This window comes from Osmerus eperlanus, chromosome 21 (assembly GCF_963692335.1).
Source record: "Osmerus eperlanus chromosome 21, fOsmEpe2.1, whole genome shotgun sequence".
NCBI classification, from domain to species: Eukaryota; Metazoa; Chordata; class Actinopteri; order Osmeriformes; family Osmeridae; genus Osmerus; species Osmerus eperlanus.
The window spans coordinates 13,687,145-13,713,094 of record NC_085038.1 but is presented as its reverse complement, the minus strand read 5'-3'; the positions used below and the strand labels follow the sequence as shown (position 1 = coordinate 13,713,094).

The window sequence follows — 25,950 nt, the reverse complement described above, 5'->3', positions numbered from 1 at the left end:
ATGTTACATTTCATCAGTTTAAACATTTGATATGTTTTCCATGTTCTATAGTGAATAACATGGTTTTATGAGATTTGCAAATCATTGTATTCTGTTTTATTTTATTTTTCACAACGTCCCAACTTTTTGTGAATTGGGGTTGTGTATTGATCAAGTTAAAGGGGAAACTTCTACTTTGAAAAAAACTAGTAGTGCTGACTATACATTTGGCGAATGACAGGCATTTCACGTTTAGCTCCACCCACGTGATAAAAATCGAAATATCAAGTCGTTTTACGGTTTATGTGTAAAAAACGAGAAAACAAAATAACATGAAACATGTTAAAAACGGATTCACAAGCGTTTTTCTTATTCCTGCTTGTTCCGTTTTGATGGGATAAGGAATTAAACCCACGTACACGGACCATTCTGGGGCTTGAGCACCGAAACATTTCTCTAAAGGCCCAAATCTTTTAGGTGAAAATTTGGGTTGTCATTTTCAGTAAATATAAAAATGAGTTCAACGTAATGTATATTTTACATAAGCTCAAAAAACGATTTTGCGCTCAAATGAATGCCAAAAAATGTGGAAGTCCCTATCTAGCATCACATCAAACCCAGACTACGCCCTAAATTTGGGCTAAGCCCCGAATGTTTACAACGTCTGGCTCCGCGCATGATTAACACGGATCGTTAAGCAGTCTCAAAAATTGTATGAATATAAAAAATAATACAATCCCTTTCCGTAATCATGATACCCTCTCGGGTATATTCGGAAAACTTCGGAAGAGGGATGGAACACAGAGCAGTCAAAACTGCGTGACGTCCAATCACTGGGTGGTTTCTGAGTTTCAAAGGCTAAAACATGAACGTACGAGTCCAAATTCCTTCTGTTGTCTCGCCAAAGTAATATGGGCGACAAAAAGATCCTATGTGTTGGTCTAGTTTGTCTGGATATCATCAACGTGTTGGACAAGTACCCGGAAGAAGACACTGACAGCAGGTTGGTGTGTGAGGAAGTCAACGAAATTAGGAAAAACAATTATTTTCCTTTACGCTGCCTCATCGTTCGGCCACAGTGCATAGGTTAAGAGCAGTGGAAAGCCGCTGCCCATATCAGTCGCTTCTCAGAAGACAAGCACAGGCCAATCCCTATTTCTCGTTAACAATTCGATGCTTTTTTCTGCACTGCAGAATTACAGTAAAAACGTAATTATTGTTAGGGTTTATTACTGTATTATTATTTTTTTGCATTTTATGTCCCTAACTAATGCGCTTGCAATGTTTTTGTAAAAATGCTTGTATGTTTTAAACTCAGTGGCAGTTTTAAACATTCTTTCATCAATCCACGATTTCATGCATTACTGTATGGATACATGAGTTGTATTCTTCGCACAGGTGTCTATCTCAACGTTGGCAACGTGGGGGGAACGCGTCGAACTCGTGCACGGTGCTGGCACTACTCGGTGCTCCCTGCGCGTTCTTGGGCTCCCTTGCCCCTGGGCCCGTAGCAGAGTAAGTTGATAGTAATAATAGTAGTTAATAATAATAGTAGTAACATTACTAGACTCTGTTTACCTAGTAGCATCAATATTACTACAGTACCTAGATCTTATGTGGTTATACAACAGTTTAGATTAATATGGTGCCCATACACTATGAATAGAGTAGAGAGAGAGAGATGTATTATCTAGCAACACACATTTGTATTGTTCTCATTCTGTCCCTCAGCTCCAATAGCTAAGACCTATAGCCTTCATGTCTCTGATGAATTGTAATATCTTCCTTTATTAGATAATTTCTCTGTTCATGCAGTGGGTGCTTTAAATCACTCAGAGAAGGAGCATGGATCAGCTATTGTTCGATCTCCCTCCCTCTCTCTCGATCTCTCTCTCTCCCCCTCTGTCTCTCTTTCTACCATGTCCTCCAACAATCGAATGTTATTCTTTCTCACCTCAAGAGACCATGCTTTCAACCTCCTTTCATGACAGCAGACTTTTTGTCTCTCTCAATCATCTAGCCTCCCCAGTTTTTCTCTTTTTCTTTAATTTTCTATCTCCCTGTCCTTATGTCTGTCTCCCCACCCTCTCTTCTGTATTGTGGAGCTGTTGCTCCAGCTTTGTGCTGGAGGATTTTCAGAAGTACCACATCGACATCTCTCTCCTCTCTGACCACGCTCAATGCTCCTTCCCTGCCTCTGTGGTCATCAGAAACGTGACCACCGGTAGTCGCACCATCTTACACATGAACATATATCCTATACAGTGCTTTTCAGTCTTTGTGTTGCCAGAATGCATGTGCTTTCTCTCACCCTTTGTCAGTTTTTCTTCTCCTGGGTACTAGATGGCGCCATAATCTCACACTTTCTCATCACTTCCATATCCTTCGCCACTTCTAGGTTTGTTCCTCCTCTTCCAATAATTGGTTGACTTCATTAGTTCATTATTTAATATGTCAGTGCCTCCACTTCAAGGCTGTTTCCCTTTTTAATTGGAGCGTGCGCAAGACAGGATATGTAATTTCGTCATGAATACAATACAATTTTAATCATAATATTAAAATGTTATTGTCATTATGGAGTATTTATTGGCTACTGCACTTCTCAGACTTAAAGAGAGAGCTGCTGTGTTTGTGTCTGTCCTGTACTTGCCCTGCCAGCTTCATTGTGGGCGATTTCACCAAACGTGGAGTGGACATTTCCACTGTTGCCTGGCAACAAGAGGGCGAGACTCCGTGTGCATGCTGTGTGGTGTGTAGCGCCAGCGGCTCACGCACAGTTGTGCTCTCTGACACGTAAGGAACACGAGTGTGGCATGAGGGTCCCACCTGGACCCCCTTCCCTATCTCTCCTTTTTCTTCTTCCTTATTCAGTGTTGGTCTAATATAGGGGTAGGCTAATCTATTCACTACTGATATAGGAGCAGGCTAATCAATTCCAGAGGACTGACCAGGCTGTATATAGATGACCTGAAACAGTTAAGGATAGTTTTTTCTATTGTATAGAACAATATATCTCCTCAAAGTTCAGAGGGCAAAATCAGAGAGCTCGATGTCACTGCAGCTGGTGAGGTCCAAAAGTTTCTCTGTGATAGTGCTGGGTCAATAAAGAGAAATTAGATCAAAAGAGGTCATGGTTTAAAGGACACTGCATGCTTATCATGTCATATGGATAATTTATGTCACTATACATAGAAATCAAAGCCATTATTGTTATATTAAAAATAAGAAACATCAATAATAACTAGAGAGAGTACAATTTCTGGGGAAATTGTAGGGTGTGCTTGCTTGCGTCGGTTGCACAGGGGTCCGTTTTTGGATGACATTTTTACAACTGATATTTCTGTATATTTTATATAAAAATGCATACTTATTATTTATAAAGATTACATAGATTTAAAAGATTTTTTTTGCTGCTCATTTACAACTGAAAATACGAGTGAAGTGTAGAATGAAATAGATGTCTTCTCATGTCCCCTGCAAGAGGCAGCCTCATCGTTGAATCAAAACGAATAAATTTGGCAGACCTGTGTAAAAATTTACCTAATCTCTATGACTTAAACGTCCTTTTAAGTTTTTCCCTTCTCGTGATATTTTAAGGCATTTAGCCTACTCATATTGCATTCATTCATGAATAAAGAACCCCCTTTGAAGATTATTCTACGACGTTACCGGCAGTAGAAGATGGAATCGCGATTCAAACAGTACCATCTGCTAACTGAAAATATGCCCCCAAAAACGTAAATAAGCTTGACATTTATTTAGTGGAAAATCGCTTTCAGAAAAAGCTCACTGGTAGCGATCATTGTCAGTAACAACGCCAAGTGCGATATAGCCGTGTGGAGAAGCTGCCTCGGTAAATTGTACAGTACAGTAGACTACTGCTGTGTTCGTCTTGGTAGCGATTGCGTTGGTTGAATTTGATTTAACGTTCCATTGTACGGTTTAGCCTGAAATTAATTATTTTCATGAACAGATTGACAAAGTTTAGGCTGTGGCAATGAAGTTAAGGTTAGTAGTTAGACTTTTGATTTAACCCTTGTGTTATCTTCGGGTCATTCTGACCCATAAGTCATTGTGACCTACCGTCGTATTGCGACAACTTTACCGCATACAAAAACAAAGTGAAGCATTTTCTTTTAACCGTGGGCTGTCTCAGACCCCCCACATTGCAAAGGTTAAAAGAAAATTATTTTTATTTGTTTTTGTATTGGGTAAAATTGGGTAAACACAACGATGGTTCGTTATGAACCTTTGGGTCATGTGACCCGAAGGCAGCACAAGGGTTAAGTAAGGGGAGTGCCGAACATGTTCTGTCGCCATTTGACTTCCTACAGTTGTGTAACCTAGATGTTTTTGTAGTGTCTCGCGTAGGCTACAGACTTGCAGTGAGCAACACTGGTTTGAAACCACAGGTAATGATAATTTCACCCACAAATCGTTTACTTGTAATGTCATAATAAATCCTACAACGAAAATGTATTTATTTTAACGATTGAAAACAGATGCATCATAGACCACTGTAGTATGTGTTGCCCGGGCAACAGAGGCTAATGTCATGATGCTAATAGTTCAGTGACATAGTAGACTACTGTTTCCGAAAGTAGATGTACTTCCTTAATAAAATCAGCTTATATTGTACATTACACGTCACAATTGTGTGTCATATCACAAAGTAAAATTAGTAAATAGTTATCACCCTGGCCTCTTTGCTTGTGGTGTTTCTGCAGCTGCCTTGCAGTAAAGCAGTTAGCTTAGCTATCTCCCAGATGTTAACTAAACTAATGTTCTGCTAGAGGTAGTCACGCGAGTTTTCGTGACGTTGGTGACGTAAGTAGCGTCATTGACTGTGGCTAGCAAGTTAGCCACCGTTAGCTTCACTTTTCGCCACAAAAACTTAATTTCCACTTAAACCATGCAACGGAACGTAAATCCCAATAGAAGCAACTCAATCGCTACCAAGACAAACCTTTTGACACCGCCGTTGTGTATGTAGTCCAAATATTGACTGATCCTTAGGGGGGCGAAAATAAATAATAATAAATTAATATATATGTCAGAGAACAAAGGTTGTGCCCTTGCCGAAGGCAAAGCACACCCAACTAGAGAGGGTACAATTTCTGGGGAAATTGTAGGGTGTGCTTGCTTGCGTCGGTTGCACAGGGGTCCGTTTTTGAATTGAACATTTTTACAACTGATATTTCTGTATATTTTATATAAAAATGCATACTTATTATTTATAAAGATTACATAGATTTAAAAGCATTTTTTTGCTGCTCATTTACAACTGAAAATACGAGTGAAGTGTAGAATGAAATAGATGTCTTCTCATTTCCCCTGCAAGAGGCAGCCTCATCGTTGAATCAAAACGAATAAATGTGGCAGACCGGTGTAAAAATTGACCTAATCTCTATGATTTAAACGTCCTTTTAAGTTTTTCACTTCTCGTGATATTTTAAGGAATTTAGCCTACTCATATTGCATTCATGAATAAAGAACCCCCTTTGAAGATTATTCTACGACGTTACTGGCAGTAGAAGATGGAATCGCGATTCAAACAGTACCATCTGCTAACTGAAAATATGCCCCCAAAAACGTAAATAAGCTTGACATTTATTTAGTGGAAAATCGCTTTCATAAAAAGCTCAGTGGTAGCGATCATTGTCAGTACTATAACAACGCCAAGTGCGATATAGCCCTGTGTGGAGAAGCTGCCCCGGTAAATTGTACTACTACGGTACAGTACTAGACTACGGCTGTGTTCGTTCGTCTTGGTAGCGATTGCGTTGGTTGAATTGGATTTAACGTTCCTGGCTGTGGCAATGAAGTTAAGGTTAGTAGTTAGATAGACTTTTGATTTGAGTAAGGGGAGTAACATGTTCTGTCGCCGTTTGACTTCCTACAGCTGTGTACAGTAGATGTTTTTGTAGTGTCTCGCGTAGGCTACAGCGTTGCAGTGAGCAACACTGGTTTGAAACCACAGGTAATGATCATTTCACCCACAACATCGTTTACTTGTAATGTCATAATAAATCCTACAACGAAAATGTATTTGTGAGGAATGGTTATTTTAACAATTGAAAACCGTTTCCGAAAGTAGATGTGGGCCTACTTCCTTAATAATATCAGCTAATATTGTACATTACATTTCACAATTGTGTTTCACATCACAAAGTAAATAGTTATCACCCTGGCCTCTTTGCTTGTGGCGTTTCTGCAGCTGCCTTGCAGTAAAGCTATAGTTAGCCTAGCTATCCCCCAAGTTAACAGATGCGAAACGAATGTTCTGCGACAGGTAGTCACGCGTGTTTTCGTGACGTTAGTGACGTAGTGACGTTAGTAACGTCAGTGACTGTGGCTAGCAAATTAGCCACCGTTAGCTTCACTTTTCGCCACAAAAACTTAACTTCAGCCTAAACCATGCAACGGAACGTAAATAAAAATACAAGCAACTCAATCGCTACCAAGACGAAACTTTTGACACCTAGGTTGTCTATGTAGGCCAAATATTGACAAAGATTTAGGGGGGCAAAAATAAATAATAATAATAAATATATATGTGAGAGAACAAAGGTTGTGCTCTCGCCGAAGGCTTGAGCACACCCAATAATGCATTAACAGTATTGGTGTATTGTAATTTAATATTAATTGCTTTATTGTCAATATTGAGAAAACATCTAATGTGATATGTACACAGCAACATGATCATCAGACAAGGCGAAAAGCCTATCTTTAAAAAATCTTTAAAAATCTAAAATATATTTTAGATTTCCCCTCTGGTCTATTGCTTCAGCTAACGCCTGTGGAAATGTTTGCCTAATGCTCATTACTAACTTCACTAATCATCAATTCAATGCCAACCATATGTCTGAATATGCAATCGCAGCACCTGTCCTCCCTTTGCCATCCTTCTCTACCCCATCACCTCCCTTCTTTCTTCCCTTCCTTTCAGTCACTACTGTGTGTGTCCATCAGGAACCTCCCTGACGTCACAGCAACAGACTTCTCTAAGGTGGACCTGACCCAGTACAGTTGGATTCACTGGGAGGTGTGTGTGTGTGTGTGTGTGTGTGTGTGTGTTGGCAGTGCTCATATATCGAACTATTCTCTCATATTGATTAATTTGTTGGTTGATTGATATCTGTATCTGGTACCCTTCCGAGGATCTGATTGATGATCATCTGTTAGGGTCGGAACGCAGAGGAGCAGGTGAAGATGATCCAGCAGGTGGCTTTGTTCAACAGGTCTTTGCCACAGCAACAGAGGATCACCATCTCTGTGGAGATAGAGAAGACAATGGAGCCGTTATATCAGCTGTTTCCCTACGGTGACATAGTATGATTTCCATGTTCATAGATAGTTGAGTAAATAAGCTTCAAAGGCTGTGTTTTTAGATTGATATTTCTCAGTTCTCAGTCTATGCTATGTCCCCTAATCCTGGCTGCCCTGTCCAGGTGTTTATTAGTAAGGATGTGGCCATGCACTTTGGATTCCATTCGGCAGCCAGTGCACTACAGGAACTCTACCATCGCGTGAAGAAGGGGTGAGTGGAATGGAGATGTGGAGGACAGAGGGAGATAAGTGAAAAGATAAAATGGTAGATTAAAGAGTCGTGGCAGATCAAACTATGTTATGTGTGTGCGTGTCTTCACCAGTGCTGTCCTCATATGTGCCTGGGCAGAGAAAGGAGCAGATGCCCTAGGTCCTGATGGAGTTGTCGTCCACTCTGATGCCTTTTCTCCAGAGGTCTTGGTGGACACATTGGGAGCAGGAGACACCTTTAACGCATCTGTCATCTATTGCCTGTCTCACGGTCAGGAAATGCATTGTAGCATCGTAATCATCATCACCATTTTCTTCATCAACATCATCATAATAATCATAATTTATATCCTGTCCCTTTTAATTGAATCATAATAAGTTATTTTTTATTGGTCTCTGTCTGTACAGTCTTTTTCATCAAAGTTTTTATTGTTTTTCCATGTGAGAAACACACCACATTTAACAACATGTAACAGCTCCAAACACACACTACAGCAATCTGGTTGGTATTCCAGGTAGCGGGTTTAACAAACTGTGAGCCTAACCCTGAACTCTGAGTTGATCTACTCTAAAATGGGGAAACTCCGACTTTTCGAGGTAAGGCATATTTTTCTTAGGCCTATAAGCTTGTGATTGTAGCCTCTACATCACCTTGGTTTTAATCATATTCAACATGATACAAAGTAAATATCAGTTGGTGCCTATTTCAACTTGTAGTAGCAGTTGCCCCCAACAGAATGCTTTTCATCACAGGATGATGATGATGATTAAGATGACAGAGACTTTGGCTGCTGCTGCAGAAATGGATGCAGAGAAGCCTAAGTATGGTAGGCTAGCATGGGTAGTTCTCTCCCCATGTACTTTTATTTGCAGACTTGTGTGGAATTGTCAGTTACACTGACATTATGAGAATAATGAATAGAAAAACGATTTGCACATTCTGATCCTGTTAGAACAGAGCATGGATGCTGTATACAGTGAGATGTCCATTTAATGGCAGGTTAATTCTGCATGTGGAACTGTGGAATTTAATGTAATCTCATGTATTCCCAGTTACAAGTAAATGAGTTGTAAAAACTGCATCTCATGAAGAAAGTGCCAAAAACTGACCAAGAGATGGTGTAGGCCTACTTGGGGCAGAAGAATAAACGCTAATCTTGAAATAGATTTGCTGAAACACCAGTTACAGGACGGTACATGGTCACAGGTGAATCATGTAAATTGTAGGAACCATAGCCGATAAAAATACTCCTTGTTGGATTTCTATTTGTTGGCAATGAAGAAGACCAAATACAATTTCAATTATTTGTCTTTATTTCAGTGGCAAAAAGCATTTGGTCGGTTCTGAGTGCATATCCACGGTGTGTAACATTAGCGATGTAAGGGCTGAGAATGTTGCTAAAATAAATAACAGATTGTGACAGGTAATGGTAACGTTAACTTAGGTATTCATCAGGGAATTAAAGCACATCGAATCACAGAATTCGATGGCAAATTTTGTTAGAGATCGGTCGGCTGAATCAGGAAAGGACATCCCATGTCTGCCAACGCTATCAGTGGGAGTGGGAGGGGATAGGGAGACGCACAGAGTTTGTCATGGAAAACCTGCTAGCGAGTAGGTTAGGTTCACAGAGTAAGTTACCATGGACACTGACCAAACGTTTTCGTTACCTCTCTTTCTGGAACGGAAAACCCGGAGTATGCCTCTTTTCAGGGTTAACCAACTCAAAGTTTTCACTAAACCCGCTACGTGGAATACCCCCCTGGGCAAGAAAGATGGAAAAACAACAACAAAAAGTCAACAAAAATGTTGGCTGAGATCAAATTAGGCTTGATAATTATATTAATTATGGGGCACTAGTCAGTTCAATAAAATGAAGGAAATTAGACCAGACTTGGTAGAATTTACCCCTACCATCATTCAGTCTTGCAATAAGATCTTCAAATGAGGCTGTGTCTGTCATTAACTTCAACCAGTCTTCAAAACTAGGCCTTACCTGGCTTTTCCAGTGTCTAAGAATGATTCATACTGCAGTGATAAACCCAGCTAGTGTCAGAGCGGACTCTGCTTTAGAGGGCAAAAGGGACTGTTTACACTCTTTTTAATTTATTTTTCTGTCCAGGAGGAAGTTTACAGGAAGCACTGATGTTTGGTTGCCAGGTTGCTGGCAGGAAGTGTGGTGTCCACGGATACGACGGAATCGTGGAGCAAAAAAAGTGATAACAGGGAAAACCAAAAGATAACCTGTCAAAAAACGTAAATTTTCATTTGTGATTTGGGGCCACAAATGTTTTTTTCCAGGCAAACCAATGATGACTGTATGAAGGAACAATCATTAATTAACAGTTCTTGAATCTAACACTAATGCTGGTACCAACTCTTTGTGTTATACTGATCTGTCCAAAACCTCTGGTACTAGCTGTGATGTGTAGACAGTGCTACAGTATCATGTATGTATGGTTACAGCTACAGAAAATTATTGATTTACCTGCTTGATTTTGTAATGCACATTTTGGCTTCAGTATCTTGTATTCACAATATTTTTCGTGTATCATAATCATCAGTAGAATAGACACTATCAGAAGAATCAATGAACCTTGTCCTGACCTGAAGTTCTGTCCACACAAGTGGAAATTGTGAGAGACTTATCTTAGCTTCTCAATGACTAAGCTGATGTCGATTGCTGCTCATAGTTCCCTCCCAGTAGTTAGGATGACATCTGGACAATATGTAGTGGATGTTGTAGAGTCACATGTGGACTGCCCTTGGGGTGCAATGCTGGTCTGTACACAGGCATGAGGGTGTATCCATGTTTACAGGACAAACAGCACTTAACCATATAAACTCTTAAAATCAAAGTATTGTGTACTGTGTGTCTGTGTGAGCAAGTTTGTGCATGTGTGTATGCACATTTCTTTGTGTGAGACAGAGAAAGTGAGTCATTGCTTTTACAGCTCTACACTGACCTACAGTAAAACAGATGTGTTGATAATACACACAGTGACACCATCAATAAGGGTGTGTGTGTGTGAAGATGAAATATAAACAGGATATCTATCAGTACCCCACCCTGTCGTAAGCACACAGCTGGTGTGTGTGTGCATGTGTGGTTGAGTACAGATTCCAGCCTCAAAACCTAACTTCTCTTCTGGTCTCTCACTTGGCTACCATTTTTCTCATACTCCTGTTGAGTGTGAATATAATTCAGTTACTCTTGACATACTCTTAAATGTGTCTTTAATATTTTGAAAGACAGTACCAAGTTTTGGGTTTATGTCTGTCTTCCTCTTGGAATCAGATTAAAAAGAAATATGTCTCCAATGGCCTAGTCGTCAACAGTGCAGTTCAGATATACTTTATAGTACAGTTCTGTAGATCAGATAACAGGCTCTACAACAACAGCCGCCTGTCTTCTACATGTCCCTCTATCCTCTCTATCTCTCTATCATTAACAGCTCCACCGTCTTTCACTTTGAGTTCACTGAGTCTCTTGCTCTCTTTCCCTCTCAGCAACTATTCTACTATTTTCCCCCTCCCCCCTCACACTCTCATTCTCACTTTCTCTCTCTTTCTTACGCAGTCTCTCTCACTTAGTCTCTAGCTCACAAAAACAGCCTACCTCATCTAGATCCTGCATGCAGCTCATCTAGATCCTGGCTGGTTTCTGGTACCTTGACAACCACCCACATTCTGAACTAAGACAAAAGGATGTTGGCACATCAGTAAATGTACTCTGTTGTGCCAAGTTCCAAAACAAATGGAAGGTTTGGTTTGAATAGGTTGTAGACTGCAACACCTCACTCTCTTAACTCCCTTATCAACAAATTGAGGAAGAACTTATGCCGTTTCAGGCCTCTGAAATGACTCATACAGAGGGTATGTGGCTGTAAGTATTTATTTCACTCATACGTGTTGTCAAAATTCCATATTCAAGGTAACAATTATTTGGGTAAAGGCGAGAAACTTTAGTTAAAGACAGCTGCCACTTATCCAGTCTGACTTTTGATGAGACGTCCTACCACTTATCCTAGCAAACTGTAAACAAACTTTTCTCTCCCATACATCTGCCCTGGGGATTGATAGAGTAGTAAGTGTGGCCTGTGTCCCTTGTTTTTGGTCCAAGTATCAGTTTGAGATGAGCAGGGAGAGTCTGGTCCTAGAACTGCACTCCTGATCTGAAACATACAGCCTGATCCTGTCAAAGATGAGTGGGAGGATGTTACAGTGTTACACCATACACCCAGCCTATGCTGTCTCTGGTGAGTATCACAAGGTTATGTCAGGGCCAGGAGGAAAGTCTAATGTCCCTCCTCTCCTTTGTCTTCCCTCCCTTCTCTATTTTCTTCTCCCATCTCGCCTCTTTCCTTTCCTCTCCACTTTCCTCTTCTCTCGATATTTTCCTCTTCCTTCTCATCTCTCCCTCCTTCTCATCTCTCCCTCCTCTCCTATCTCAGTGGGTGCCCTTATTTATCTCGCTATGTAAATACTTCTATTAATTTGATATTCTTAACTCATTAAAGGAAAGCAGAGCTTTCTTTTTTCAGAGCAGCTTTCTTTATGATACGCTCATGTTTCCCTTCGCTGCCGCTCAACACATCTTGTACCACGGGGGACAGGTTGAGGAGGATGAACAGGGTAAGGTAGAAGGAAGACACTGAGGCCTTCATGTACGTACATTTGCAAACGTAACGTTATCAGAGTCATGGCTAACCTGCAGAAAGCGCACGCTGTGATACTTCAGCTTACGTCGGATTTACCAAACCTGCAGTTCATCGGGTAATCAGCGCCTTTCTCCGCCCACTATACTGTAAATTGCGAGCATTTAAACGCGCAATTGAATGGGCCTCCTCTCTTTCTATCATGGATCAGCCACCAAAGTCAAAACAGCGAAAACAAAGATTTAGTGATAACGAAGTTGATGTGCTTGTTCATGAGGTAACAGCGAATTTAAATATATGGCCGGAATTCCACACCGACATAAAAAAAAATTGCATCTGGACCGAAATTACAAAAATAAATTATGCAATATCCTCGACCCGCAGACAGTTGGAAGAGGTGAAAAAGAGGTGGCAGGACCAACATTTGTAATGTAGCGAAGAGTTTAACAACTGCTGGAATGGAATGTGAACGCTAAGTCGGAGATTCGATGTCATCTTTGATTTCTTCCAGTAACTGTAATATTGCATGGCTGCTTAATCTGTAACGCATAATGATTGTGTTCACTCAACTGAAAAAGTGTGTTCCTTGTTGCAAAAATCCTTTCAGCTCGTCTCCTTGGCCTATGTCTTCGTCTTGCTCGGATTACTGCTGCCATTTCACTAGGAGGCATATGCGAGGAAACCCGCAACCTGGTTTACACCTGCTTTTTAGAGGCGGAGAATTTTCACCGCAAAATAAAGGCGCGCTTTCACGGGCGGGTTTTTTTTTTTACATACCGCGGAATACATAATTAGGCACACTTTACGCATCTCCTCCCATCTCTTTATGGGAAACTCCCACTTTCCTCTTGACCCTCTCGTGAATGCATATGCATGCACGCAGACAAGGAAAAGCGCAATTTGCCATTTTTAGTTCCCGCGACAGGAAGTCTGCGCTTTTACCTCAGTGCGGCATGTTTGTACATACCTCGCCATGCTTTTACGTGCACGTTGCGAAACAAATACGCCTGAAGTGGGCGCAAAAGCGTTAGTACATGAGGCCCTGAGTTTGATCTCTCATAAAGTTAGACTGAGCACTATTTAGACTTTGTATCAAGTAAAATGATTTAATCCTAGGTAATATAATACCATCTAATGGACTCCCTGACTGACATAGGCTTCTGTGTGTAGACATCTACCAAGTTGTTCCTCCTTGATTTGGTGGCTATAAAGTTATGTTGATCATAGCTGATGGCTGAACAATGAGGATTCTATGTTTGTACAGCTGCTTAAAAGTTTTTAAAGTATTTAAAGCATGATGCCATATGGCACTGTAGCAAAGGCACGGCATGGCACACACATAGTATATAGCTGGAATAAAGGAATCCTCATAGGTGTACAAAACACACAAGCAAACAGAAGCTAAATGTGCACGGTAACGTGAAAACATAATTTACATGACTTACAAGGGAATTCATAGGAATAAAAAAATTAAAAGAACTTACAAAATTCAAGCAAACAACTATTACTTTCTGGTCCACTCATATCAATTGTTTAGGAAACTTGAATATCTCTGGCTCTTAGACATTAAAAACATTTTGCAGCAACATGGGTACAAATTTTGAAATTTAAATATGAGGTAAAACTCATGTTCGGCTCTGGAAAGGTGAGGATGATGATTCATACCCAAATCTTGGTCAATTACAGATGTTCTTGTATTTGAGGTGTGTTTGATTTACCTTACTTCTATTTGAGCTGTACTAAATCAAACGCATGAGTGGTCCCATAACTGGATTGAGTTATGGGGTTTCAGGCTTTATAAGGATAAGAATATAAAACATCCTGCAGTAGTACAAACCTGTGTAAAAACACGTATTGGAAATAATGTGGAGTATAGGTTATAATATGAGAACGTATGTGCTTTGTTAACATAATTTCCTGTTATTTAAAAGTTAATCAGGTCTCAAAGTAATATCTAAGTTTAGGGATAAGGTGGAAGACCAGGAAACAACTTCCTTAACAGTTCAGAGGTTCATTTGTCATTCTTTGGACCCGTCATTGTTTTTCTTCTTCTGTTTAAAGCCGACGTCAATAAAAATCTTTGGTGTTGAAAGAAGTCCTCTCCATGTCTTCTCTAGAACATCCATTCATACATGCATCCTACAATCACATCTTCTCGTAAAGCAGCATTCCGCTAAAGATGGTGAGAGGTTCCACAGAGTGGGCCAGCTTGCCCATCACCAGGTCGATGCACACAGTGTCCCCCATCTGGAGTGGTAGGATGATATTGAAGACCGCCAGTGAACCTGGGGTGTCCTTGGCCTCTGCCACAGGCTTGTTCTCCAGACCCTCAGGCTGGTAGCCTCCAGAGTCCACACGGGTAATGCCATAGTTAGACTTGGAAAGGACTGCCTCGATCTTCTCATTCCAGTAACCTGTCAAGATGGCACTAAAGAAGTAGTGGCCGTCAACGGGTGCCTTGAAGATACCTGGGGGACACAGGAACCAGGCATAGGAGGAGAGTTGGAGCTCAATGTAGAAATGTAGTATTTTGAACACAAAACTTAGTAACTGAATTTCAGATTAATGTGAACCATAAAACCTATTAGCAACCAAATGTACCATTGAGAGTGAAGAGGAACGATCTGTGCAAGTAAGAAACCTATTGGCTCTGTGTTGTAGTCACCTGTCCTTGGGTTGTAGAATTCTCCTTCGTTGACAAAGACCTTGTCAAAGACGATGGTTCCTGCATTGACCATGGGGTTTGTGAGGGCAGCTGAGAAGGACAACTTTGGCATATGGGCATCAGCACCAGGCAAACCTGATTGGGATATTATTGGAGGAATGTTTAGAACGACATTGTCTGTGATTGTCTTCATTTCTGAGAAGATAACTTGGAACTGGCTCAAATTCTGTATTCAAATAATAATTGTTTAGAATCTCTGTTAGGACATGAGAAACTCAAGGATTCAAATGTCATGAAAACGCAATCCTTGTTCATCTCAATGAGGTAAAGGTAGGTAAAGGTAGAGTCAGTGGCGCTGCTAGGACGAATCAACGTGTATTCACACAAATACAGTATCATCCAGCAAAAAACAATTGCCAAAAAGGTCTCCTGGTTTCTTATCTTACCTGGAAGTCCTCTGAGACCAATCTCTCCTTGCCTTCCTGGAGGTCCGTAGGGACCTTTGGGCCCAGGTAGCCCAGCAAAGCCCCTCTCTCCCTGGGGACCAGGTGGTCCAGGTAGGCCTGGGACAGGGGTTAGGAGACAGAAAGATAACACACTTTTGTTAGCGTCGAATAAAACTCTCCAAATACATTCAACAGAGTTTTACAATCAGACCAGAAACATAAAATGTAAACATGCTTGACACACATGTAAGTGGACTGTAGACACTATAATGGCACATTGAACATATTAAGAACAAAAGTAAGCTGGTAGCAAATGAGTCAGGACATTGATCTTAGTGTTAACAAGATTGTTTTCCATTTATAGTTACATATGTTATTCTTCATTGAGAATACATATTTATGCTTTCCACATTTACTGCTCAGTCAAATCCTAGTCCACAAAAAAGGGGAATTGGTGTTTTGATCACACAAGGTCGGTTGAAACAATTAAAAACATAAACTTTCACAGGGCAAGCTCAGAATTCCTCTATTATGTAACCCTGTGTCTGCTTACATAGGGTGACCAGACGTCCTCTTTTACCCGGACATGTCCTCTTTTCGAGACCTAAAAAATGCGTCCGGCAGGGATTCCAAATTTGTCCGGGATTTTGCCTCATCGGATATTTGTGTTTCTCTGGGTCTTTCACAAACTATTACGCCCTTACAAGTTTTGGAAAGGGTATCTCCCTTACATTCCACCTTCTTGCGCGAGGTCTGGCTGTAGAGACCCCCCCCCCCGTCGACGCAACGAAGTGTCCTCTTTTTCACAAACTCAAATCTGGTCACCCTAGCTTAAAGCCACCTGTGTAATTCCAATGTTATACAAATAGACACTGTTTTAATTGTAGGATTACAGGTGAATTTGTATATTTCTTTGGTGGTGTTTGATGATTGTGTTGTGTATATTTTTGCTTACTCTGTCTGTCTTCAGTGTGGATGCAAATGGTGTAACTGAAGACTGTCTAAAATACTGTACACTGTACATTGACTATGCAATAGAACCCACTAAGAACTTCGTATCATAGACACAAGAGACAGTTTTTCATTTTAGAAAGGAAAGGGTTAACCTTGCATGTACAGCACAAAGACAGTGTTAGTAGAATTCTAAACCATTCAAACCTCTTTGCCGCAGTACAGGGCCTACAAAGGTAAACAAATTGGAGGTAGATGGTGAGTTTCTCAAACTCAACAAAAAGACAGCTCAGACCGTGTGTGCAGTCAGACGGTGATCATATCATATCATTAACAGCAACTGTAAGTCAGCCAGTCTGTCAGATAGCCAGTTGGTCAGTCATACACTAACTCAGTCAGAATAATTAACATGTAAATCAAAATATTATTTTACAGCTGACCTGTGAGGTTGTGTTCTGGGAGGCTGTGGAACTCCTTGAGCAGGTTGTTGACGGTGGAGTTCAGGTCCTTGATATTCCCATGGATCCCATCAAGCTGTGTAGTCTTTATGTCCTGGATGACCATTCCATTGGAGGTCACAGTTGCGTTTAGCCCATTGACGCAGTTCCACAGCCCTGACACATGCTTGTTTAGTCCATCTTTAATCCTTGCTAGCGAGTCAGACACTCCGTCCAGCCTTGCGCACACTCCTTCCATCTTGGATAGCCTCTTTTCCAGCCCGTCGGAAGAACGCTTGCAGTCACCAATCTCAACCACCAGCGTTCTCTCAAAACGGCGTACGTCCCTGTCAACTCTGTCCAACCGGTCAAGGCTTTCCTCAATGTGCTCGTTGACTTCCTGCTGGATCTTATCAAGCTCAGAGATGATCTTGTCCTTGGTGTTTCCCAAGTCAGTTATGACGCTGCTGTGCTTCTGAACTGTGTGTTCCAGACCCTTCAATGTGTCGTTAATGGAGCTGAATGTCAGGATGACTTCCGACAGCTCACCCTGAAGTGTCTTCAGGTGGTTGTTGTTGAATGTGCCCCCAATCACACTGTGGCCATCAAGGGGCTTTTGAGGTTCAACCAGCCTTCCTCCTCCAGTTCCTGTTCCACCGACTCCTGTTCCTCCGGCTCCTCCTCTTGCTCCCCCAGTGCCTGTTAGAGTGTCTGGGCCGATCTTACACTGCACAGTGCACTTATCCATGTCTTCCCTCAGCCTCCCCACCACTTCCTGGATGTCAGAGCATACCTGGGAACAGGAGTTCTGACTGGAGTCCTTGACCCGGATAGCATTTATGTCTGTCTGCCAGCGGTTCAGGGTATGCAATGTGTGGTTCTTCAGCTTCCTCAACTCATCCTCCACCCTCCCACAGGCGTCACAGTCATTGCCTAGCATCTCAATCTCAGTGACGATGCGGTTTAAGTGTTCTCCCTTCTCCCCTGTCACAGCTTTGATCCTGAGGATGTCTTGGCTAAGGTCAACAACCTTGTCCATGAGGGAGTCGCCAGAAATGGAGAGATCTTTGAGACGAGTGTCAAAGCGGCGGATGTCATTCTCGTTGGCGATTACCTTCCACTCCAGGGACTTCACTGTGTCTTCATCAACACTATCTCCTCTCACTCCTCCTAATCCTCTCCCTACCCCTCCTCTTCCTCCACCTTCATCCCTTCCCCCAGTTCCATATACTCTCCCTCCTCCTCCAATGCTCCCTCCTTCTTCTTGGATTCCCCCACAGCCACACTCCTCCATCCTCCTGTTCAAGAGGGAGGTGTTGTTCTCAAGACTAAACAGCCGCTTGTTGTGATCTGACACCTTATCCTTCACCAAGCCCAGGTCCAGCTCCACATCTGAGATTCTGAAAGCTTGGTCATCGAAACGATCCAGGAACACTGTCTTTAAATCTCCCAGCTCCCTGTGGAAGTAGTCCTTCAGGACCTTCTCCATGTAGGCAAAGTTCTCCTCTGGAGTCCTCTGGACTGTGTTGTTAACTCTCCTCTCCAGGTCCCTCAGCCTGCTGTCCAGTCTGTCCTCTGGTCTTCTGGTGCCTTCTATACTACCTCCACTGCCGCCAAATCCTCCTCCCTGTCCTCCTCCAAAACCACCAACATTGGAACCAAACAGTTCCTTGTCCAGGCGGTTCTGTATGATGTCATAGTTCTCTGACGCAGAGCTGATCTTCCGTTCGGCATCCGTGACTCGTGTCTTAAGGTCATTGACAGTATCGCAGCAGCCGTGCGAGCGGGTCAGGTCCCTCCTCAGTTCATCCAGGCTCAGACGATAGCGTACATCCATTGCGTTCAGCTGCTTCTCAAGTGCACGGATCCTCTCACGGCCCTCTTGTTGCTGTCTGCGCAGGTCATCTACCCCAGCCTTGCAGGAGGAACAGGACAGTGACACCCTCCGCTCTAGTTCTCTCAGGATCTCCTCCTTAAGTGCGTTCAGCTGTCCACTGCTGACACCACCGCCTACAAACGCCCCCCCTAGATTGTTGCCCGTCCCGCCCTTCCCGTTGACCAGGTGGTTGTTGATGCTGACCAATGTCTTGTCATGGAGCTGGGTCCGGTTGTCCAGCTGGTCCAGTTTTGTCTGGATGCTGTGGATTGTCTCTTTCATCTCTGGTTGGGCTGCGTCTGCAGGGTTCTTGCCCCCTCCGGAGCTAGCGGTAAAGCCTGGTTTGCGCAACTCCTCCTGGAAGCGCTCGTTCATGCCCCTAAGTGTGGACTGCAGGTCATGGAGGTCCTTGGTCAGGCTCTGGATCTTGTCCTCCAGCTGACTCATCTTGTCATTGTCTCCTCGACCTGGAACATAGTCAACACTAGTTCAGCTAGGTCCCATACAGTACAAATGATTGTATTTGTTAATCTAACCAACCAACACTATTCTAAAAACACATGTTTAGGGTTGAGTACATAAACTTATGTTTTTATTTGTAAAAGATGATTTCTCAAAAGACTATACATTGCATTGACATACCACTCAGCACATGACCAGAACCCGTACCAGTTTGTCCTGGTCTGGGTCTTGGTCGGGTCGTGGCAATTGGGGTTCCCGACCCAGCGCCAATTGGTCCCTCGCTGCAGTCTTCCCCGATGTATCCATGGCAGCACTTCCACTCCATCTCTGTCACCATCTTGTAAGCCACCTTGTACCTAGGCCTCATGTAGGTGCGGTACCTGAACAGAGAGAAGGAGAGAGACAGACAACAAATCTACATCACATAATTTATCTTCTGCTGATTTGATGCATGTACACCTATTGTGAACAGGTAACTGTTTGAATTTCCACAGAAGCCAAATTCTATTGGTGTTTTGTAGTTTCAGTAAAAATGATTTAATCAGTTAAATGAAAATATATTATGTATTCAAAATACTTTACATTTATTACTCAAATTCCCATGTGTATTTGCACACTTTGCTCTATATGAGCAACTTGCTTCAGGAATTCAATGTCCACACAATCTGTTTTCCGAGCCCTGAAATGTTGATATCGTAAGCTTGTTTAAGCCTACACTCTCAGTCAAGGCCTTTTGTATATATACTGTTTACGTTTCTGAAAGTCAACCAAGTTGTTACTGGCCACAAACCCAGAGTAACAAGCATTTTCTGCCTAATTACACTCAAGTCTCATTTGAGGTTTTCTACATTGAGTACACAAAGTATACAATGACCACACAGTATAAACAGAGCAGAGGAGTTTCCGGCCCCAGACGCCAAGCTTGAGGTAACTCTAATCCCTGCTATTCACCAAAATACCAACAATGATTCAATCCTCTGCAGGGGAATCTGTACAGATCTCAACACGTTTGTAGTGCAATTCTTTCCAGCTTTTTTTTTACTAGTTTTGTTTTAAGAATTAGCTTTCAGTTTTTTCTTACTCTTTTGTTAAACAAAGAAAGAAAGAAAAAAAGTTAGGAACGGGAAGCATGCATACAAATACCCAATCATGCAAATAGAAAAAACAGAAATGTTTGAAAATGTATAAAATCAATTGCTCTGCACTTGATTGGCAACTTCAGGAAATTCTACAAAACATACAGCCTAATGCTGCCAACTTTGTCAAAACTCCCAAATAAGCTGCTTAGGCACATATGTGACATGGTCCAGTGAAAAGGGGCTCTTGTCAGTATTCCTTATTGTCTGCCAAAAACGCTTATTTAAAAAAAATGTATGACAGTTTATTTTCTTGCATATTACAAATGTTTAAGTGTTGAAGAAGCCACTCAAAATAAACAACATGTTTAGGATCACTAAATACTCATAATTTGTTCTTGTTTACCTAAGCTTCCAGTTGAGTTTTCTTTGTTTGACCTGGCTGTTTTCAGAAGATGCGATTTGCACCAACAATTTAACACATATCTTGAACCATTATCGAGCCAAGTACAGTGCAGTCAGTACAAAAATACTGGGTGTTAAAACACACATATCTAGGATAAGTCAAGAAAGGATCCTGGAATTTAAACAAGTGTGAATATTGTGTTATTTGTCTTTTCTTCACTGCGGTGAAATAACCGTCGCTTGTTGCTTCTAATGATTAATACAAAACAATCACAACTCTCTTAAGGCGTGAAAAAGTCTAAAATCTTGGAAGCCGAATATCTGGGCTAGAGCTTTCCAGGTTTACCCACATTCAGATACGCATATCTTCAACTATTTTCAGATTTCGATGTATGACACATCATTTGAAATCTTACAATCTGCACTTTCACAATCTGTAAAAATACATATATACACTGACACAGGTTCATACAGCACAAAAAATGTACACTCGCACACACATTAATCGAATCTCTGAATTTAGCTTGGCTTGTATTCAAGAGAAACTCTTTTTATTAGGATTCTTCCGTCAGGAGAAAACCTATTGTTCTTGTTAGTATCATTACGATTCCTCTGGTAGGAGGAACCTATTGTAATTGTAAGTTGTATTATTATTCTAGTACCATGGGAGTCAATGGCAGCCCCCAGAACTATACGGTAACTTTTTGTGAAATTTGGCATTCAGGACAGTCCCTTCTTTATTCACACCAAGTTTCATGTCTCCCATTAGACCACTCTAGCGCCACCAATGGGTCAAAGTTGGACTTGTGTTTACACATGCAACTTTTTAACCGTAGAACCGATTTTCAAAAATGAGATACCATTGGATTCCTTGGATCAAGACGAGTTCTACACACCCTATGGCATCAATTTCCGGTTATATAGATTTCCCGCCATTTTGAATTATAAGAAAACACGTTTTTTCGCTACTCCTCATTGAATTTTTATCCAATCTTCCCCAGAATTGGCAAACATCATCGTCAGAGCAACCATCACTGAAGTTATCAAAGGATATTTGATTTTCAAAACCGTTTGTCCGGTACAGCCAATCAAAATCAGGAGGAAGTTGAGTCAAATCTCAGCAAATCTTTGAGATATCAACACCAAACTTGGTATGTAACGAGGAAGACAGTACAACATGTTACCATGTGCAAAGGCAACTTCATATCTCCAAAAATGATTGATATAAAGCAAATCGAATTTATCGCTGACGCTAAAATAATGCTTTATACATCCGCCGGTCAAAAAGTGATACTCTTGTTGTTATGATCAGTGACCTATGCTCTTTTGTAAAGCTCTCTCTTGGAAGTCGCTTTGGATAAAAGCGTCTGCTAAATGCATAAATGTAAATGTATATGAAGACTCTTGAGAATGTTTAGTATACAAATCTGAGAAAAAGTTGACTGTAAGATGAAAAATTGATTTATTGTGAATATTTTAAATATGCATGCTTGGCTAATTGCTAGGGATACTTCCAATTAAAAGTCTCCCTTTGCTCCTCAGCGCGCACGCTCCACATTCTCACACACTCAGCCTTCCCTTGACACACGCGCACACACAACATTTCAGGAGATTGTGGGCTGACCAAGCCCCCACTCATTCCTTGGCTTGAAGCAAAGGCCCTTGTGGAGCTTGATGGTATTGCATTTCAGATTTGGTATCCCATTGGTAAGTCTGCAGCATGGATTTTTCTATACAGTGACAATTTGTGAAAAATATAAATTTTTCAATGGTTCGCAATGTTTTGGAGGAATCCGCCATTGCTGCTTGCAGCTATATTTATTATTATTCTTATCATGCTGGTTCCATGGGAGTTTATGGCAGCCCCTAGACCAGTAAAGTAAAAAGTTGAGAAATGTGGCACATTGAAACTACTCTGCACTAGTAATTACCACCCCAAAAATGGCCCATGTGAGACAATAGATGGCGCTACAGGCCACGCCACAACTTGTCCTTTTTCAAAGTGACGTCATTTCCAGCACATAAGTCAAACAATTCTGAAAATGTGTACATATGCTTTATTTGTCATGAGGAACAAAAAAGCATAAATAAACCATAACAGTTATTGGATTTTTCTGTACAATGAAAATATGTCAAAAAATCTACTCCTCATGGACCATAGCTTCAATTGACTTAAAACGTGGTATGTGTGTGTAGGATACATATATTTCAATTTGATGTTTAGCCAAAAGGAATGTAATACAGATTCATTTGTATATTGATGAATTTACACCTGTTGCACATATTTCATGTGTCCATAAATCAATGCCACATTGACCTAGAAAATTGACCAGTTCCACACACGAGGAAGACACTACAAAATGTTAAGATTTGCAAAGGAAACCTCATAATCTCCAAAGATTCTCCATAGGAGGCCGATGTCCACTAGGTGACTTGGTTCAATGTTGGCAGACTGGTGACCAGGCAGATGTTTACAGCTCAACCCCCACACCACAGAGAGGTTGGAGGGGGGGGTAGTAGGATTAGAGAATGGTGAGGTACAAATAACAATTAAAACTAGAGAGGGTACAATTTCTGGGGAAATTGTGGGGTGTGCTCCTGTATTTTTGTACGCCCTTCGACTGGTTAGCTGCTGCGATTCCCACACAGCAGACGTCTAGTAGTTAGCTAGCTCTACAATTTACCGGGGCTAGGTCTGAATCTAGGATCAAAACGGAGCACAGCTGCCAGCTGTAGGTATATGCAGGTAGCAACGCTTGTGCCAAATAAATATTTAGCTGGTCGGCTCCATGACGCCAGGTAAGTAGGGCTCGTGAGATTGCTTACCAAAAGAACGAAGGGGAACCCACTTGTCTAGCAGATTAAGACATGTTCGTAGGTACCTAGCAAAAAGTAACCTCAACTTTCCTAGACTTTTAGCTACGGTACTAATGCTGAGGGCTCGCTGATATCGCCGTCTGTCTTACTAGAATGACGTTGTGACGTTAGGCTAGCACTGAGTTCCCTTGTGCGACACAAAGGACTTTTTGCCACAAAAACTTAATTCAAGCCTAAACCGTGCAACGGAACGTGAATAAAATACAAGCAACTCAAACGGGACCAATATGAACATTTTGACACCAACATTGTCTATGTAGACTGCTCTTGCCAAAGGCAAGCACACCCACTAACAGTAAGAGTGAGGTACCCACCGGTCAAGTGTGAACTAGAGCAGCAGTTCAGTAGTGAGACTGTCACAATCACTTTGACAAAAATTTCAGAACCTTGATGTCCTTTTTCAAAACTCTAGATAAAAAACTTAAAACAGTCATTACTTGTAACACAGACTGTCACATGTTCAAAGTATAGCATTGTATGTTCATATCTTTAAAGACACCTTGCACATACAGAATCATTAGTTCATTAGTCAAATTTATCATGAAATACCATAGGAAAATTCACTTAGACCATCCACACACAAGATAGTGTACCCATAGTTTCACCATGTAGTTGTTTGTACAATGATTAAATATTGTACTACAAAATATGTGATACATGTTTCATAAGATACTACATCACCATACATGGACTAAGAGATACAGTTTTTTACAATCACTTTGACACAAATTTCAGAACCTTGATGTCCTTTTACAAAACTCTAGACACAAAACTCACAACTGATGATCAAAATGCACATTTTTCAAAACGCTCACGCAATTTTCAATTGCTTGGATACAATACACATTCACCTTAGATCATTTGTTCATTAAACTATAATCATCTGTTAAAAATGACACAACTAAACATCAAAGTATCACCATTTCAAAATGCAAATTCACACATAACATCTGACTGTCATTTCCTTAGATTACAATGATCTAACGGTCAATTGATACTACTGCTCAAAATGATAAGTAACTGTTGCATTACTCTTAATGCATAATTTTATAGTAACTGACAAACAATATTCCAAGTTTAGAACATGAAAGTTTCAGTATAACGAGATCCATTGACACCAACAAATTGGACTAAACCATAATGTTTTCAGATTTGAAAACCAGCAGCACCTGTAGGTATGCGGGCCTTGTACTGTAATTGCTTTGTCAATTTATAGCCTTGTACTTGACTCCATACTCTCCCTTCCTCAACCCTATTGAGGAATTGTTCTTCACATGGAGGTGTACGAAAGGCACCCTCATGAACAAGTTACTCTTCTCCAGGCCATGGATGAGGGATACAATTAGAAAACGGCAGACCAGTGTCAGGCCTGGATTCGCTATGCCTGGAGATTCTTTCAGAGATGTTTGTCAAATGAAAACATCTATTGCGATGTGAATGAAAACTTGAGGCCAAATCCACAAGACAGGGTTGATGGAAATATAGGAGTAATCAATTCTTTATTTTGCTTTGTTTGTTTTTTGAGCCAGGTGAGGAACACTGCAGTACATGTTCACGTACTGTAGCATAGTTTTCTTTTGTAGCTAATTGGGTGTGCTTTGCCTTCGGCAAGGGCACAACCTTTGTTCTCTCACATATATATTTATTTATTATTTATTTTCGCCCCCCTAAGGATCAGTCAATATTTGGACTACATACACAACGGCAGTGTCAAAAGATTCGTCTTGTTAGCGATTGCGTTGGTTGTATTTTTATTTACGTTCCGTTGCATGGTTTAAGTAGAAATTGCGTTTTTGTGGTGAAAAGTGAAGCTAACGGTGGCTAATTTGCTAGCCACAGTCACTGACGTTACTAACGTTACTACGTCACTAACGTCACGAAAACACGCGTATGCAGCTGCAGAAACGCCACAAGCAAAGAGGCCAGGGTGATAACTATTTACTCATTTTACTTTGTGATGTGAAACACAATTATGAAATGTAATGTACAATATTAGCTGATATTATTAAGGAAGTAGGCCCACATCTACTTTCGGAAACGGTAGTCTACTATTTCACTGAAGCATTAGCATGACATTAGCCTCTGTTGCCCGGGCAACACATACCACAGTGGTCTATGATGCATCTGTTTTCAATCGTTAAAATAAACATTCCTCACAAATACATTTTCTTTGTAGGATTTATTATGACATTACATTACAAGTAAACGATTTGTTGGTGAAATTATCATTACCTGTGGTTTCAAACCAGTGTTGCTCATTGCAACGCTGTAGCCTACGCGAGACACATGACAAAAACATCTAACTTACACAGCTGTTTAGGAAGTCAAACGGCGACAGAACATGTTCGGCACTCCCCTTACTTAAATCAAAAGTCTTTCAATAGGTGAAACTATCTGACTACTAACCTGAACTTCATTGCCACAGCCTAAACTTTCTGTTCATGAAAATAATTAATTTCAGCCTAAACCGTACAACGGAACGTTTAATCGAATTCAACCAACGCAATCGCTACCAAGACGAATGCAGCAGTAGTCTAGTACTGTACTGTAGTAGTACAATTTACCGGGGCAGCTTCTC

The 25,950-nt window shown here is 41.1% G+C and overlaps 2 protein-coding genes and 1 long non-coding RNA gene across 12 annotated transcripts in view; 2 read left to right on the top strand and 1 right to left on the bottom strand.

Moving 5' to 3' along the window:
* Nucleotides 1–705: 705 nt before the first annotated feature.
* Nucleotides 706–10,377, top strand: khk (ketohexokinase). 7 transcript variants are annotated; one of them, XM_062446427.1, is made up of 9 exons: nt 706–982; nt 1,378–1,494; nt 2,190–2,230; nt 2,637–2,772; nt 6,952–7,024; nt 7,165–7,311; nt 7,431–7,519; nt 7,632–7,789; nt 9,642–10,377. In XM_062446427.1, exons 1-9 carry the CDS (start codon nt 891–893, stop codon nt 9,737–9,739), a joined length of 951 nt encoding a protein of 316 aa, XP_062302411.1. In that variant the 5' UTR covers nt 706–890; the 3' UTR covers nt 9,740–10,377. The 7 variants fall into 7 exon arrangements, with proteins under 7 accessions (XP_062302411.1, XP_062302409.1, XP_062302412.1 ...); XM_062446425.1 differs by having other exon boundaries at nt 707–982; nt 2,097–2,230; XM_062446428.1 differs by lacking the exon at nt 2,190–2,230 and having other exon boundaries at nt 707–982; nt 2,638–2,772.
* LOC134007198 (uncharacterized) lies at nt 7,796–8,390 on the top strand. The gene is made up of 2 exons (XR_009928018.1): nt 7,796–8,115; nt 8,272–8,390. It is a non-coding gene; the product is annotated as an uncharacterized LOC134007198 (long non-coding RNA).
* A 3,895-nt stretch (nt 10,378–14,272) lies between the features above and the next one.
* Nucleotides 14,273–25,950, bottom strand: part of LOC134007187 (EMILIN-1-A-like) — a 143,676-nt gene continuing 131,998 nt past the window's right edge. Inside the window, exons 3-8 of one of the 4 annotated variants that reach the window (XM_062446419.1) lie at nt 19,222–19,394; nt 16,680–19,019; nt 16,447–16,467; nt 15,289–15,405; nt 14,843–14,977; nt 14,273–14,645 (exon numbers count right to left, since the gene is read on the bottom strand). In XM_062446419.1, the coding sequence (XP_062302403.1) occupies nt 14,323–14,645; nt 14,843–14,977; nt 15,289–15,405; nt 16,447–16,467; nt 16,680–19,019; nt 19,222–19,394 (3,109 nt within the window). In that variant the 3' untranslated portion in view covers nt 14,273–14,322. Of the gene's footprint in view, nt 14,646–14,842; nt 14,978–15,288; nt 15,406–16,446; nt 16,468–16,679; nt 19,020–19,194; nt 19,395–25,950 lie in introns of all 4 variants that reach the window. The other 3 variants (XM_062446417.1, XM_062446418.1, XM_062446420.1) reach the window with 3 other exon arrangements.